A 16,303-nucleotide genomic window follows, 5' to 3' on the forward strand; every position below is an offset into this window, starting at 1 on the left:
ATACTGATCACTGAGAAGCGAAAGCCGACCGGAGCCACGCCCACCTAACATTGCCGCCAACCACATTCACCGCTTCCTAACCTCGCGCCATAACCATCCGCCCCTTCAATGCATGTGCCCAATCAGGACACCACCTACCGCCAGCCACCACCTTCCATCCAGGAGGGGTGAACTCCGCCTACTGAATAAACCACCTCCAATTGCGATCTGCTTCATCTAGCGCTGCCTGTTACCTGGGACAAGCCACGCCCACTACCCTCCCACAGACCTGGTTACCCACGGATCACGTTATCTCAAGCGTGGGGGGGACAGACTACCCACGTGGGTGCAAGTTAACTAGCTAGCTCCCGGAGATCAGCGGAGCGGCTCTCAATCATCTGAGGTCTCAAAGGTCTCTTCTTCAGGTGTCATTTAAACCCTTATGGAACCCTTTCAGTAGCAGCTCCTGGCATGTACGATGGGCTCCAGAGGGCCCCTGCACGTGAGCTAACAATCTAAAAAGGCATTATATGGGTGCCTGAGACAAAAGGGGTAGTAAAGAAGGTTCCAGCTGCACAGGGGGGTGCTGCTCAGACAGGATGGCAGCCAAATCTGGGTTATAAAAGGAATTTTGCCCCGGTCTGTCGGTTTCTACCCCGGTGTTGGGATGAAGAGCCAGATTCTGGGGTCACACAGTCTGGAGCCGACTCCTCTGATTTAATGATATCCGAGCACCCCGATCGGTGCTTTTCTCCCTGCTATTCCACAGCTGGAATCCCTGCTTGAATACAGGTGACTTCATTGAGAATACCAGCCCGTATGCCGCCATATGCCGTGTCGCAGCGCGATGGGTCTGTGGGGACGGGCGATGCCGGCGTCTCTGTCTGCGGGGCGCGTTCGCTTACAGAATATATTCACAGAGAAGCTTTCACCAAATGCTGGATGCGTTTATTCCGAGCGGATCGTCCGGCTTCTATTTTACAGATCAAGGATTTTCAGACTGAAAAACCAGAACCTGCGGCAGATCGGCCCCCGGCGGCCCCCCATCTACTCGCCCGCTTCCCCTGCTGTAAAGACTGAAACCGTAATCAGTCGTTGGTCTCGTCTTAGATTCAGGAGCCGTATGCCTGTCCCATGCGTGTTTAATACCCTCACTGTATTACCCTCTACCACCTCCTCCTACCTGTTCCACTTATCTACCACCCTCTCAGTAAAGTAAAACATCCTTACGCTACATTTAACCCCCGGAACCCCTAGTTATGTTACTTTACTAGAACCTGGTAGGGATTAATAAAAACTAAAAGTAACACAGTTGCACCTGGGGGGTATTTAATGTATAAAGAACCCCCCCCCTGCGGATCCATAGTAAATGTCACTTCGAGGAATTCTGAAATCCCCAAGGTCAGTTTCTGTAAACCTGATTGGCTGACACGGACACAAGCCCCGCCCCTTTCAGGGATCCCACACAACAGAGGAAAAATCGTGACGTTTAAACGTTTTATTTCTGTCCTTTATGATGTAACGACTTCCCTGCGCTTTACAATCATTAACCCCTCCGCGGCCGGGATCCTCGTGCCATAATCAGGAAGCGTATATATATATATATATGATGCTGTTCAGGGCGTGATCGGTGGGCTGAGATCTGGATCGGGGGGGGGGGTAGGTAGTATTGGCACCTGGATTGGGAACCCCCTCCCCCCGCTTTAAAATTTAAGGACACCAAAAATGTCATTTATTTCACAAATCTGCGATCTGCGTTATCCCGGCACGCCCTGGACGCGCTCGCTTGTTCTCTGGGGAGTCCTACCAAGTCGCAGAGCACTTCAAGGACGTCGCCGGCGCTCAGCGTGTTACCCGGGGGGGTTCAGCGCCTGACTGGAGGTCTGTGAGGACCCCCCCCAATAAATGGCTTGGTTTGGGGGCACTGAAAAGCTGTTTGGGGGCACAGATGGCACAGACTCTCAGAGGACCCAGCCGGGTCAGCAGCACCGGGGCTTCCACGAGCCCCGCGTCCTCTCTCTCTCTCTCTCTTCGGGGTAAACGCTCCGTCCTGCTGCGTTTCTGGGGCTCCTGAGTCTATCCTGTACAGCGCTACGGTATCTGCGGGCACTGCGTTGAGTTGACAGTCCCCCCCCCCCGGCAGGACGTCTAGCGCTGCTCTCGGGATCCGTCTCGTGAGTCATTTGGTTGCTGATCGCGCTGCGACCCCCCGAGACCCCCCCGGGTTACGTGAGCGAACCCTTACTCAGCTGTGAGTCGCCTGCCGCAGCACGAGAGCGCCTGCTGATGGTTTATTAAAGAGACGGCTTACTGCCCCCCACGGCCCCCACTGTAGAAGAGTGAGTATTAGGGCACCCTGTGAGTGACCCCAACTAAAAACATAAAGCACCCGCCTAAGGGAGAAGCTGCAGCCCTCCTGCTACAGATGCCCTCCTCCTCCATGGCCCAACCATTCTTGCCACTGATTGGCTGCGCACCGGGGTCCAGAATACACCCCCCTTCCACAGTGTTCTCTGAGCCAGCCCCATGGGGCATTTAGCCGGAGGGATGGGAAAGCGGGGCAGATGAATCCGGGGCATTCCGCACGGGAAGCTGCTGCGTGCACTAATACCATAGGTGATGAGCGCTCCGTAGGGCAGTTTGGGTCTCATGTATTTGCATTGACTGCAGCGCCATCTACAGGCCGGACTCAGTGTCACACTCTCTCTGTAATTATTATTAGTAATCAGAGTATTATTACAATGCGTGCCTTTACACCGGTGATGTTACCCGTAAATAGGGCAGCATCGGGGGGGGGGGGGTTACCCCAGGCATACCACCCAACACCGTGCATGGCAAAAACAGAACAGGGACTTACCCAGACTCTTTATGTGACTTTGTGCCCTATCGCGGGGTATTTGTGTAACTGAGTGGGGTATTTATTAGAAGAATAATGGGGTTTATTTACCCCGTTTAATGTATAAAGCCGTTCCCTGCTGTTTCTATACACATTATCGGGGCTTTTAGGGCTGTAGAACCCTGCGATCCCCTCATACCCAGCAAACATTCTGACCTCCTAGGAAAGAGGGGTATCAGGGGGAGGAGAGAGGGGCATCGGGGGGTTTACTAATTTCTCCTGCTGTAACGACTCAAACCTTAATCAGTCGTTGGTCTCGTCTTAGATTCAGGAGCCGTATGTCTATCCCATGCATGTTTAACACCCTCACTGTATTACCCTCTACCACTTCTGCTGGGAGGCTTTTCTGCTTATCTACTCCCCTGTCAGTAAAGTGAAGGGATGAAGGAAGTAAAGGTAAAATGAATATTAAATGTCTGCATTCCGGTTCCAGAATGTGATATCGCGCTGAACGGGTTCTTCTGGACTCGGATCCTTTTTTCTGTTTGTTTGAGAGACGGACGGATTAATAATTCCTAAAAACTGGATTAACGCCACATAAATCTCCGGATACAGCAAGTCCTCTTGTTTAGGTGTCTGGGATGCGACTACAAAAAAACAGAGTTAAATGGGGTATTCAATCAGACCCGGTCCTGTAACCGGGACCCCCCCAATCTCTCCTGTAACCGGGACCCCCAAATCTCTCCTGTAACCGGGACCCCCAATCTCTCCTGTAACCGGGACCCCCCCAATCTCTCCTGTAACCGGGACCCCCAAATCTCTCCTGTAACCGGGACCCCCCAATCTCTCCTGTAACCGGGACCCCCAAATCTCTCCTGTAACCGGGACCCCCCAATCTCTCCTGTAACCAGGAACCCCCCAATCTCTCCTGTAACCGGGAACCCCGTCAATCTCTCCTGTAACCGGGACCCCCCAATCTCTCCTGTAACCAGGAACCCCCCAATCTCTCCTGTAACCGGGAACCCCGTCAATCTCTCCTGTAACCGGGACCCCCAAATCTCTCCTGTAACCGGGACCCCCCCAATCTCTCCTGTAACCGGGAACCCCGTCAATCTCTCCTGTAACCGGGAACCCCGTCAATCTCTCCTGTAACCGGGAACCCCGTCAATCTCTCCTGTAACCGGGACCCCCAAATCTCTCCTGTAACCGGGACCCCCCAATCTCTCCTGTAACCAGGAACCCCCCAATCTCTCCTGTAACCGGGAACCCCGTCAATCTCTCCTGTAACCGGGACCCCCAAATCTCTCCTGTAACCGGGAACCCCGTCAATCTCTCCTGTAACCGGGAACCCCGTCAATCTCTCCTGTAACCGGGACCCCCAAATCTCTCCTGTAACCGGGACCCCCCAATCTCTCCTGTAACCGGGAACCCCGTCAATCTCTCCTGTAACCGGGACCCCCAAATCTCTCCTGTAACCGGGACCCCCCAATCTCTCCTGTAACCGGGAACCCCGTCAATCTCTCCTGTAACCGGGACCCCCAAATCTCTCCTGTAACCGGGACCCCCCAATCTCTCCTGTAACCGGGAACCCCCCCAATCTCTCCTGTAACCGGGAACCCCGTCAATCTCTCCTGTAACGCCGCCGAGCCTTTAAAAGCGGAGCCCCCCTCACTTCCAGCCGGGTGACGTGTCCGGAGAAGGGGCGGGATGATGACGTGTCACGTTGCCCTGGTAACCAGCTCAGTCAGTCAGGTAGCGTCCTAGGCGGTGAGAGGTCGGCATGGGGCTGCTGCCGGCCGGTGCGGAGGCCCTCTGGGGCGCGCTGCTGCTGATTGCCGGTGCGGTGCTCCTGTGTGAGGCTCTGCGCCGCGTGTCCCGGGCCTGGCTGCGAGGTTTGCCGCAGGAGCTGGCCCTGGAAGCCGTGTCCACCGCGCAGCTGTGCCTCTGTGTGCGGGAGCTGGCGCTGCTGGGAGCCGCCGGGGCCCTGGAGCCTTGGCAGGGCCTCTGCCTCACCTACCTGCAGACCGTGCTGCACTGCCTGACCGCCGGGGCGGACTGTAACCCCTGCGCCAGCCTGCTGCAGTGGCTGCGCGGGGAGGCCCTGGCCCGGGACACGCTGCTGCGGGTGGCGGCTCAGGTGTCGGGGGCCAAGGTGGCGAAACTGACGTCCCCCCTGCTGTGGGGTCTGAGGCTGTCCCCTCTGCACGCCGGACAGGGGCCCTGCCGGAGCCCGCTGACTGTGGGGCCCCTGGCTGGGTTCGGGGTGGAGATGCTCTGCGCCCTGTGCCTGTACATCCTGCTGCGGCAGCTGGGCCGGGTGCGGGAGGCCTACAGAGTGCATGCGGTGGCCCTTCTCATCACCGGCCTGGTCTGTGCAGGTAACCGGGGCAGGGGTGGGAGCACAGGGGGTCGGTGCTGGCAGGGCGCTAGCTGGTTGGGGGCTGGAGGGGTTAAATGCCAGGGTTATAGATGGCAGAGGCAGATATTGGGGTGCGGGGGGAGGGGCAGATGTACCCGGGTCACTGCTGTTTGTGAAAGTAACTCTTAAGGTGCTGAGACTGGCGTTTTCCATCAGGAGCCGGCTGAGAGTGATAGGTGTTGGCTGGTTAACGTTTAATTGAAGAGGGATTTTCGTTTAAAATCTTCTGCGGAACACGAGACGCATAAACAGGGCTGTGAGGTGGATTAAACGTTCGCTTTACTGCAAGGGTGGTGGATAAGTGGAACTGCCTCCCAGAGGTAGTAGTAGAGGCTAATACAGCAAGGGCATTTAAACACCCTGGAGGCCAAATTACTGATTTGAGTCTTTACAGCGGGAGAAACGGGCCGGATTGGGCCGATCTGCTGGCGGGTTCGGTGGCGATACCCCCCTCCGCTCTCCCCTCTCCGCGCTCTCCGACCCTCCGCTCTCCCTTTCACCCGCGGGCCCCATCCGCCAAGGTCGACATTGTTACCCAACAAGTCAGTCTGACCTCTGCCTGGGGGGGGGGGATCTGTAAATACCCCAGGGTGGTATCTTTGGACTTGGAACCTGTGTAATGATTGACAGCTTGGGTTACAGACGGGCATTTAACCCTTTCTTCACCCGGAGCCTCTTTCGTGCTTTTAAAGTGTTTTTTCTCATTTTTCGTGCGGCTGTAAAAATTACACATTTTTTTTAAGACAGAGCTTTCTTTAAATGCCGCTTTCAGCTGTAAACATCTCGTCTGAATAATATATATATAAAAAAACTGAAAAACGCCTTTTTTGTATGATTTGTATGAAGTAGCTGAGTTGCCCAAAATACCCCAAAATCCTTTAATCTAAGCGTTGTTAGGAAATGCCGTATCTGTAAGAATTACTTTTTTATTTTTTTTTTGGCCGTTCTCAGACACTGCGGATTCAAAGTATTTTTACAGTCAGTATCCGGGTTTATAACGAGAATCGCAAACAAAACCCAAAATAAACATAAAACAACAGTTTGGCTGCCGGTGTTTGCGATAGTTTTTGTTGGGGGAAAAAAAACTTTCTCCATGAGCGTCTTTCGCGGGCAAAAAATCACCAAAATGTATTCCGCTGCCCCTCCGGATTACGGAAATACCATAAAATGTGTAGGTTATGCGATCAGACAATGTGCGAGACCCCTTAATGGGAAAGCTGCGCCGAACCTGCTGGCAAAGCGGCCCCCATCCGGCCCCCGTCTAGTCGCCCGTTTCTCCTGCTGTAACGACTCAAACCTTAATCAGTCGTTGGTCTCGTCTTAGATTCAGGAGCCGTATGTCTATCCCACGCATGTTTAATACCCTCACTGTATTACCCTCTACCACCTCTGCCGGGAGGCTGTTCCACTTATCTACTGTCCTTTTTAGCTTAAAACCTAAAAGAGGCGGAGACAGGGCCATGTGGGGGGCGTGGCCTGGAGCTACTGTACTAAGAGACAGGGTTAAAGCTGTCGGCCGTCGCGCTGCGTGTTTAACGTGTCTGACTGTTCTTGCAGGAGGGGGTCTGACCGGAGCCGTGTTCAATCCGGCGCTCGCCTACTCGGTGCTGTTCCACTGTGACGGAAGCTCCTTCCTGCGGAACGTCTCCGTGTATTGGCTCGGACCCGTCGTCGGTAAGTCGCGGCGCGTTTGCCGTATAAAGGACTACGTGGGGTGGGAGATACAGATAATCGCTGGAGGAGGCGGGGGTCTCGGCGAAGGGCTGTTTTCGGTTGGCGATGGGGGCGTCGGGGGCACCTCCTGCGAATTCCGAGAGTTTTTTTCATAACCAAAGGACCCATTTTTTTGTTCTTCGTTTTTACCGTATGCTCGTTAAACCGCCACGCCCCCTTTTACAGGGGGAGCCCGAGGCTGTGGCCCCTGGAGGAGGCGATACATCAGGGCTCGTGCGGGGTCTTCATGACCTCCTGGGTCCCGCTGCTCGGATTGCCCCGTCTGGTTTCACGCTGTCCTCGCGGGGCAGGACGGGTTATAGCGGGCGAGCGCGCGTCGCGGTGTTTTTCACGCCCTCTCTGTGTGCTGTTGCAGGTTTACTTCTCTCGATCCTGTTGACCGACGGCTGCGTCCCGAAATTCAGGCGGAATCTGAAAGCCGATGGCAAGAAATCCCAGTAATCGCCCCGTGGCTTCCGTGCGGAGCGTTCCCGCGAGCAATAAGAGGACGGCGGATACGGGATCTCGGCACGAGCCCGGCACTCATTCGGGGCTTCTTCCTCTATGGAATTTTACTTGCATTGTGGTCGACTACAAATCCCATCATGCACTGCTGCATGACAGCGGAAGACTCTCCTGGGGTTATATATCCAGTCCCTGTTGCGCTGTGTTTTTAAACCGATGAACGGGAGCCTCTTCTGTCCATTTTTTACATTCCCATGAAAATACCTCTGGTTCCCCGGGGGGCCGCGAAAGGCTTCCCCAGCCGGGCTGCAGGGGGATGGTTACGCAATCGGGTTATGATTTGGGGGCAACATCCAATGGTTACCCGCCGTTTCTGAGCCCCGCCAGTTACCTTCGTAGATTTTTTAATATTTGAACCCCGAGCCTCGCTGCTGCTGTGAACTTTATAAAGGACTGTTAACCGTATCTGTGCCAAGCAGTATTCTGACATCGCTGCTATAAAATATTGTAATTGCCCTGCCCCCTGTGCCTCTGCGGGGGGGGGGGGGGCATGGGTGTACCTCACGTGCCGGAGCTATTTTGCCATTTTTACCATATGTGGGTTTCGTTGAGATGCCCCTTTTCCAGGTTTGATGTCATAGAAAGATGCAAAAAATAAGTGCTGTAAAAAAAAAAAAAACCTAAAGAAAAAGTGATTTTGCTAATTTCTTAGAATTTCTTCTACGCTTTAGGTGCCTCTGTTTGCACAATGACCAAATTTATCATTACATGAAGCTCTAGGGCAATATGGATAGAGATCCTTTTAGGCACCTTTCAAACATGTTGTGTGCCAGTGGTGTCACAATGACATCACAGCTCACTTTATTGTTTTTTTATTTTTATTATTATTATAAATGTTTCCACTTGCGGGAGGAGGGAGAAACATTATTTCTCTTCCCTGCGATCGCGATACGCTGTGATACCGAGAAAGTCTCCATAGACTTCCATTGGGGGCTGCAATGTGTGTGATCAGCCAGCAGGGGGAGATGGACCGGGGGGGGGGGAGATGGACCGGGGGGGGGGGATACCTGCCCTCCTGTAACCTTCTGGTTGACATAATCTGCGCTGTATAACGGAAGGAAAGGTTTACCGGCGCTCGTTCCAGCAGCCAAGCGATCGATCAACAGGAAGCCAGCAAATGTCCCTGCCACTGCAAGAAAGCCATGATGTACACGTACATCCTAAAGGGCTTCTAAGCAGAGCTTTTTAGGACGTACATGTACGTCCATAGGGGACTGAAGGGGCTGAATTCCAAAGATGCTGGTTAAGTTGTGTTAATACATGTCGGTCCTGCCATATAATGTGCTGACCCCAGTGAATGAGGGGGGGGTTCTCTTGTAGGAATGACTGAGCTGGCTCCCATATAATGCATAGTTAAATCAGTAAGGGGACCCCGTGGTATGTATAGTTAATGTGGGCAGAGTTGTCCTGAAAATCCCTTGACTGATTGAACTATACCTAGGGCCGGCTCAATCCTTTTGCTGGAGAAATTTGTCAGGTCGTGGCCTCAGTGAGCGGAAGCTGCTCTTCTCTCGTTAGTAAATGTGTGAGCCAAAGACTTGGAGCAACCACCCCTGCCAGGAGGCCGCTGTCACAGAGCACCAAAAGCACTCATGAAGGTTACGAGACGAGTGGCTCTAAAATCTGATTGTATTTCTGATGTTCTGAGTTTTATAACCTAAAGGCATAAAAATAAATTTCATGTCTATGAAGATTTCTACATTTTTATTACTTGGCTCAGTGATAGAAAATACATTTTTGCAATAAAAAGCTTATTTTTTTAGCTTCTTTTGCCTTTTTTTAAAAAAAATTTATTGTACGTCTTCATGTTTCTCAGATGACGTGCGATGACTGATGGGGGCGGAGTTTATACTTGTTTATGTCCATCCTATATATAGAGGATGTTCACAACTGGGGCCTTAGTGGAAATGAAGCAGGTTTCATTTGATTGATGGGGTGATAGGTAAGTGGAACAGCATCCCAGCAGAAGTGGTAAAGACTAATAGAGGGAGTGAAGGTAATCATGCATTATTTAAACACAATGGCTCCTCGATCTAAGACGAGACCAACGACTATAATTCACTGATGTACTTGATTTGTGTGAACGGAACCATTAATACTATTTCTACAGGTTTGTTTTTTTTACCCCATCAACCCCAGGGGATTTAATCTTATCGGACAGGATCTAATTAAATTGCAAAGTTCTGCCTGCGACCTCCCTTGTCGCCATAATTTATCTTCTGAGTAAATGTTACAAACTACTTGTTGCGTCCCATTGTACAGCGCTACGGAATATGACGGCGCAATATAAACAAATAAAACAATGATCTACTAATTCGGACATTGTTATAAAGAACGCCGGGTCTGCGCTGGTAACGAATAAGAAATATCGGCGAGCGGCGCGACTCCAATTACCCGACACGGCCGCATATAAAATACATAAATCATCCGCACCTTTAGGATTTGGGGATATTTAGAGGGATTTTAAGCATGGATGAAATCTGACGTTTATAGAGCCGGCCCGGTTACTGGTCCCTCGCCCGCGGGTCGCCCCATTGCATCGGGCGCAGAAAGGCCGCGATTTGCTGAACGAGTAGATCACTATTTACAAAACCCAGAAGGGCTGTTCACGTGATTCCCAACAAGTTTTGGGGCACTTTGAGATGTTTGAGGCGTGGGGAGAGGATTATACCCGGCGACTACGGCTGTCAGGTCTTTAACCGCACTGCAGTTTTTACACACTTCAACCTGGGGGGGGGGTGAGCGTACCGGATCGAGAGGAAAGAAAACCTGGGGTGGAGGTCATTTTCCTGACCGAGTTGGGTTTGTTGGTCATCCAGCGAGCCGGCAAAACCACCGAACTCGAAGCATAGCTTGAGCGATGGATCAGAGCCGCGTGCGCAGGTTAATCAGCGAGCTCAGATAGGCATGGCTTTTTTTTTTTTTTTTTTTTTAACCCTGCGGGAACATCAGACACCCCGGCGTTGGTTCAATACAAAATCTAAGTTTATTTGAGAAACGTAAGAGCGTTATACTACAGAGCGTTACGACGAAGCGCCTTTAGTTCCCCCAATTCATCAGGTCCTCGTGTAACGGCGTCACAGCGCAGGAACGGGTCTCCAAAAATAAAAATCTCTAGGAATGTCTGGCAAACGGAACCGCCTCTCCGCGACTCACTAACGCGTCTGACGGGTGCAGCTCGCCGAGATCCGTTCGGGAGGAGCCAGGGTGGTATAACCTTTACATGCGCAAGACATTCCCCTCCAAAACATTCACGTGACGACATCATACAAACCAAAAAGTAAACGTATTTAACCCAAATAAACCAAACGAGAGTTAGAAATGTTACAGTCCGCTAGATACTCCAAACGGCTACGCGGGGTTCCCCCCGGCAGGACGAGCAGGAGGGTCAGGTCGTTTCTAATCACAGGGAACCGTGGCAAACACTCTTGACATTTAGTCCTAACAGTCCTGATATCGCCCCGCTGGAACGACAAGGCAGAGGCATTTCATTAGCAGATCTAAGGAAACGGAACGACGCGAGCCGGAGGTCACGCAAGGTAACTGAAAAGCAACGGCCGCCCACTCCCGATCGAGTGCAACGCCTAGAAACAAAAAGGAACACGGTAAGGAGACGGGGGGGGGGGCGCACAAAACGCTTGCTTGTGTATTTCATCCACACTCACCGGACTGCAGTCTCCCGTTAGTGATCGACGTCGGCATCCTCAAACTGCCCGGCCTCCGCGGGAACGGCCTCCACATCCATCCCGTCTGCATCGGAAAGTCAATAAATATACAATCGTTATAATATATATAAATATATTATATGTGGTTTGCAAAAACAAAGTAAAAAGGTGGGCGTTTAGCACACGGGATTTTTGCAGGAGGGGGGTCCCCCCGCAGCATCACACCCCTTAAAATTACATAAGCCCCCGCCAGGGGAGAGTCTCACCTTCTGCTTCCAGCGCAGAGCCATCCGTTCGGACGCCGGCCATGGTGTGCTGGCTGCCCACAGAGTTGGCCAACATGCTTTCCAGCCTCTCCAGCGTAGCCTGACCTTCGGTGGTCAAGTGCGACAAGCCTTCTTCATACGTGTAAAAGGAGGGGATCTCACACTGTCCCTGCTCTGCAGCCAACAGAAAGACACCAGAAAAACATACATACCATCTGCCCCGACGTAATAACACCATCTGCCCCGCCAAGCCCCCGCCTCACTGGAACACCCACCATGTGCTTCAACGTCATATTCCTCCCCTTCAAAGTCATCGTCCGAGTCCTCGTCCTCCGGGTCGGGATGGAGAGCCTGGCAGTCGCACATCGCAGAGAACATCTCTCCTACTGAAAACAAAAAGACAGGCTGTGGGGTTCCGCGAGCGACGAGCGACTTTTATCAGAGCGGATCGGTGTATGTTACATGTTATCGCGGGGGGGGGCAGTACTCATAGGGGAGGGCAACACCACAGGCCCTGCTGTAGGGTATTTATCACATTTCTACCAGCACCAAAGATGTTTACTATCCCCTGAAACCCCATGAGGGCCGCGGCGGCTCCCCTGCGACGTGCCCCTGGTGTCTCGGTATAATGGGGTACGTACAATCAGACTTCTCAGCCGGAACAAAACGAATCTCTGTGATCGGTTCTTCATCGTCATCACTTTCTTCCTCCTCCTCCTCTTCATCACCCATAGGCCGTTCCTTTACGTCTGCGTCTGATAATAAATAATAATAATGGCGTCGGTGCTGGACAGGATATGAGGCAATGTGCCCGGGATACAGGTGCGCAGAGGGGCGCGGAGGGGCAGTCCTATAGAATATTACCCCGGAGTCATTTATAAAGACAAAGCGCTCCGGTTATAGCCAAACCCGTGAAAATCAGCCGCCATCGGACATTTAGGACCGGACAGCCCCCTCTATAAAGCCCCCCAGCGGTACGAGCCCCGAGACACAGACCTCCGAGCTTGGCGTTCACCATGACGTAGAGATGCTCCTCCGGGTAGGCGGCCGGGTCCTTGGAGATGGCGTGAAGACTGATGGACGGATACTCCAGCGAGAAGCCAAGTCCGGACCCGTTGAGCCAGGCCACACGGCTAAAAGAAAAGGCAACGCCACGTCAGCGATACACGCAACCGCGCGAGCCAATGGATTCCGCAGATAGAAAGAACACTGCTACCACTTCTGCCGATAGCTGTGCCACTTATCTACTACCCCACATTTTACTGAGAGGGTGGTAGATAAGTGGAACAGCCTCCCAGCAGAGGTGGTAGAGGGAGATACAGTGAAGGTATTAAACATGCATGGGATAGACATACGGCTCCTGAATCTAAGACGAGACAGACGACTGATTAAGGTTTGAGTCTTTACAGCAGGATGAACTAGACGGGCGACTAGACGGGGGCCGGATGGGGCTCAGAATCAGATGCCGGAAACGTTATTTCCTCCTTTTTAGGCCCATAAACAATTTCCAACAAGCTGTCAGTGGACAGAATGACAGTCAGGCCGGACATCATGCGATGAGCCAGACCACAATACTGCATCAGGCTCACTGGGCTCTACGTCTTTAGTATTTTACGATTTAACTGTTAAGCCAAGTATGGCGCGGCTGCCATGGAAACCAGAGGAAAGTTCTAGCTTTTTGCGTCACTTTTAGCCAAGCCTGTCTAGGGTACGTGCAGCATTGTGAAGGAGTACAGGGAACCACGCCGCGGGTTACCTCTCCGCAATGTAGAGGGTGCCGGGTCCCAGGCCCTCCCCGCTCACTACGGCCTCAGTGCCGGGCTGAAGCCGGCGGACCCCGTCCGCTGGAGGACTCAGGCTGCTCAGGAGGGCGGTCATGCTATCTGACAGGAAACAGCGCGAAAAAGCACGCTCTCACTCACTACCGCAGACTGGAAGTGACGCGCCAAACTCGGCGCGCGAGACTCTTACAGATTCCGCCTGGCCGCCATGCTTCCGGAGCAGCCGGAAACCTCGAGAGTGGGCTCCGGCAAAATGGCTCCCGGGCTGTGAGGCTATTGTGGGATTCGGTGAGCGCCCCCTACAGAAGGCAACCGGGTAATACACGCCTTACCGGTTACCGTGCGCGTTACCAGAGACGTCCCGCTGCCTGGGGTATTTACTAAAACCCTTCTGTATCTGTTATGTGGGGTATTATTATACATGTATATATCAGTATAGAAATTGATGGCGGTCGACTCCCACAACTCTCAGCAAGCTAGGGGTCTACTATTATCTGCAAAGCACATGTGCTAAGAATCCCTGTTTAGTGTAGCCAGTCCCTCTTTGGGGCCCTGATACTTAATTTAAAAGTTTACTTCATGGAAGCGGAGGACAGTGGCAGCCTGTGGCAGAGTCAGCATTGAATCAGCTTTATTGCCCGAACGAAGCCAAGCGCCTCCAACCACAATGTAGGAGAACCTTTAGAACACAGGATTGGGAAACGTGACGGATCTGTTTGAATTAAATGATTTTGCCCTAAATATATTATTTTAGGATATTTACTGAAGACACCCAATCCTCCTCACTCACCTCGTTATAAATAGAATGCCGCGGCCCTAACTAATGAGAGTCTACGGCCAGACGGACTTCATTAGCATCGCCATAAAGCGTCACCTCAGTGTGGTGATTGAGCCAGGAAAGTCACCCAACATATCACATGACTGACAGCAACGGCGGACGAAGCATCTAAGTAAAAGAGCTTTTTTTCCTTCCTGAAGGGATAATTGTGCAAACCTTCCCTTTAAGGCTTTACGTAAACGCGCTGTATACAGTAATATAACCCCCAGCGCTGTATACAGTAATATAACCCCTCCCCAGCGCTGTATACAGTAATATAACCCCCCAGCGCTGTATACAGTAATATAACCCCCCAGCACTGTATACAGTAATATAACCCCCCAGCGCTGTATACAGTAATATAACCCCCCAGCACTGTATACAGTAATATAACCCCCAGCACTGTATACAGTAATATAACCCTCCCCAGCGCTGTATACAGTAATATAACCCCCCAGCGCTGTATACAGTAATATAACCCCTCCCCAGCGCTGTATACAGTAATATAACCCCCCAGTGCTGTATACAGTAATATAACCCCCCAGCGCTGTATACAATAATATAACCCCCAGCGCTGTATACAGTAATATAACCCCCCAGCGCTGTATACAGTAATATAACCCCCAGCGCTGTATACAGTAATATAACCCCCAGCACTGTATACAGTAATATAACCCCAGCACTGTATACAGTAATATAACCCCCAGCGCTGTATACAGTAATATAACCCCCAGCGCTGTATACAGTAATATAACCCCCAGCACTGTATACAGTAATATAACCCCCAGCGCTGTATACAGTAATATAACCCCCAGCACTGTATACAGTAATATAACCCCCAGCGCTGTATACAGTAATATAACCCTGTCTTCTATTAGAGAGATCCCCCAGCTGTAATTTACGCTTTAAAGCAGATAATTAAATCAGCGCTTTCACATTTTTTTGGTGTCCCTTTTGCAAAGCGATGGAGCGAGAGGCCGTACTGAAGGTGTTTCTCTGCAGCTTCCCACAAAATCACATTCTTTTTTCTGTGTGATAAGCGGATATTCAATAACCCCCAGCGTACCTCAACCTGCAGTCATTTGTCAGGTGGCTACAGATTCTGCATAACCCCCCCCCTCCCGGCCAAAAAAGGAATTCGCCTGAGAAGTGTTATGGGGAATACATCTCCATGCGCGTGATGTACCTCCAGTCAGCTCCAGCGCTGGCCAACACTACATACCGTGGTCCGTCGAGACCCCCAGTGCGCAGTACTCCCATTGAAAGTATTGGAGCATTTCCTACCAATCAATCAGCAGCGAGAAACGCCCCATTACAGGGGAAGATGCCAGCTGTAGCGCCCTGGCTGCAGCTTCCGCTTTTGGAAGAAGGCATGTTAAAGTGGTCACAGAGGGCAACTTCACGGTGACATTAAACTGTTTATATTCGACAACAAATCCAGGGCTGGAGCTTAGCAGCTGATGCCGTTTACGCGCGGCCCGGGGAGCAGGAGACACGCGAGGTCTCTGTACGGACGCAGCTGCACTCCTTCCCGGGATCTGTTCTGTGAAGGATGAGCTCAACAAGAATAATGTAACCTGCAATTAATAAAATAAAAACATGGGGAAAAAAACACATGCATTGCTTAAAGTTGGGGGGGGGCTCTTAGGGAGAAGCTGCAGCTCACGCCAGCTGAGCCTGCCAATTAAAACAAATGGGCGGGGCTTGTAGCGAGGGTCTCAATAGAGCATTCGCCAAGCCAGAGTTGAAGCTGACTGGTGGTAAGCGTATCACATGACACGAGATTCTGCATTTACTAAACCCCACGTAAATGAAAAGGGACCTCCCAGCTATCATATGCGTTAACCATTTAAGTGCCACTGTTAACCCTATGAATTAAATAAGAGTAGACTTTTTTTTTAACGTTTATATAAAGTTTCTTATTCCAATTCTATTCTAAATGTTTCGGAGAAAGACGACAGAACAAGAAGAGGCGAGAGAAGAAGCGGAGCTGCAGAAAAAAGAGGCAGGAGAATGAGTGTGAGAGGAGAATGGATGAGTGTGAGAGGAGAAGGAATGAGTGTGAGAGGAGAAGGAATGAGTGTGAGAGGAGAAGGAATGAGTGTGAGAGGAGAAGGAATGAGTGTGAGAGGAGAAGGAATGAGTGTGTGTAACGAGTAAAAACAGCTGTAGTTTTTTTTTGTCCCCCAATAGGGTCATCTTACTTTCAGGGCTTTTATTTATTTCTCTTTTCAGATTGGGGGGTTGTCTTCTAATCGAGTATAGAGTAACGATGCTGATAAATGGAGTTACGTTTTCCCGA

The 16,303-nt window shown here is 51.5% G+C and overlaps 2 protein-coding genes across 3 annotated transcripts; one reads left to right on the forward strand and one right to left on the reverse strand.

The window, feature by feature from the left end:
- Positions 1-4,595: 4,595 nt before the first annotated feature.
- On the forward strand, positions 4,596-7,421 carry AQP11 (aquaporin 11). The gene is made up of 3 exons (XM_053457914.1): positions 4,596-5,193; positions 6,792-6,908; positions 7,324-7,421. The coding sequence occupies exons 1-3, from the start codon at positions 4,596-4,598 to the stop codon at positions 7,407-7,409; spliced, it is 801 nt and encodes a 266-aa protein (XP_053313889.1). The 3' UTR covers positions 7,410-7,421.
- Positions 7,422-10,435: 3,014 nt separating this feature from the next.
- CLNS1A (chloride nucleotide-sensitive channel 1A) lies at positions 10,436-13,350 on the reverse strand. 2 transcript variants are annotated; one of them, XM_053457916.1, is made up of 7 exons: positions 13,160-13,350; positions 12,400-12,536; positions 12,045-12,158; positions 11,679-11,789; positions 11,404-11,577; positions 11,143-11,222; positions 10,436-11,056 (listed from the first exon to the last, which is right to left on the reverse strand). In XM_053457916.1, exons 1-6 carry the CDS (start codon positions 13,279-13,281, stop codon positions 11,155-11,157), a joined length of 726 nt encoding a protein of 241 aa, XP_053313891.1. In that variant the 5' UTR covers positions 13,282-13,350; the 3' UTR covers positions 10,436-11,056; positions 11,143-11,154. The 2 variants fall into 2 exon arrangements, with proteins under 2 accessions (XP_053313891.1, XP_053313890.1); XM_053457915.1 differs by having other exon boundaries at positions 11,138-11,222.
- Between the last annotated feature and the right edge of the window lie 2,953 nt (positions 13,351-16,303).

Source organism: Spea bombifrons, chromosome 2 (genome assembly GCF_027358695.1).
Source record: "Spea bombifrons isolate aSpeBom1 chromosome 2, aSpeBom1.2.pri, whole genome shotgun sequence".
Classification (NCBI taxonomy): domain Eukaryota; kingdom Metazoa; phylum Chordata; class Amphibia; order Anura; family Pelobatidae; genus Spea; species Spea bombifrons.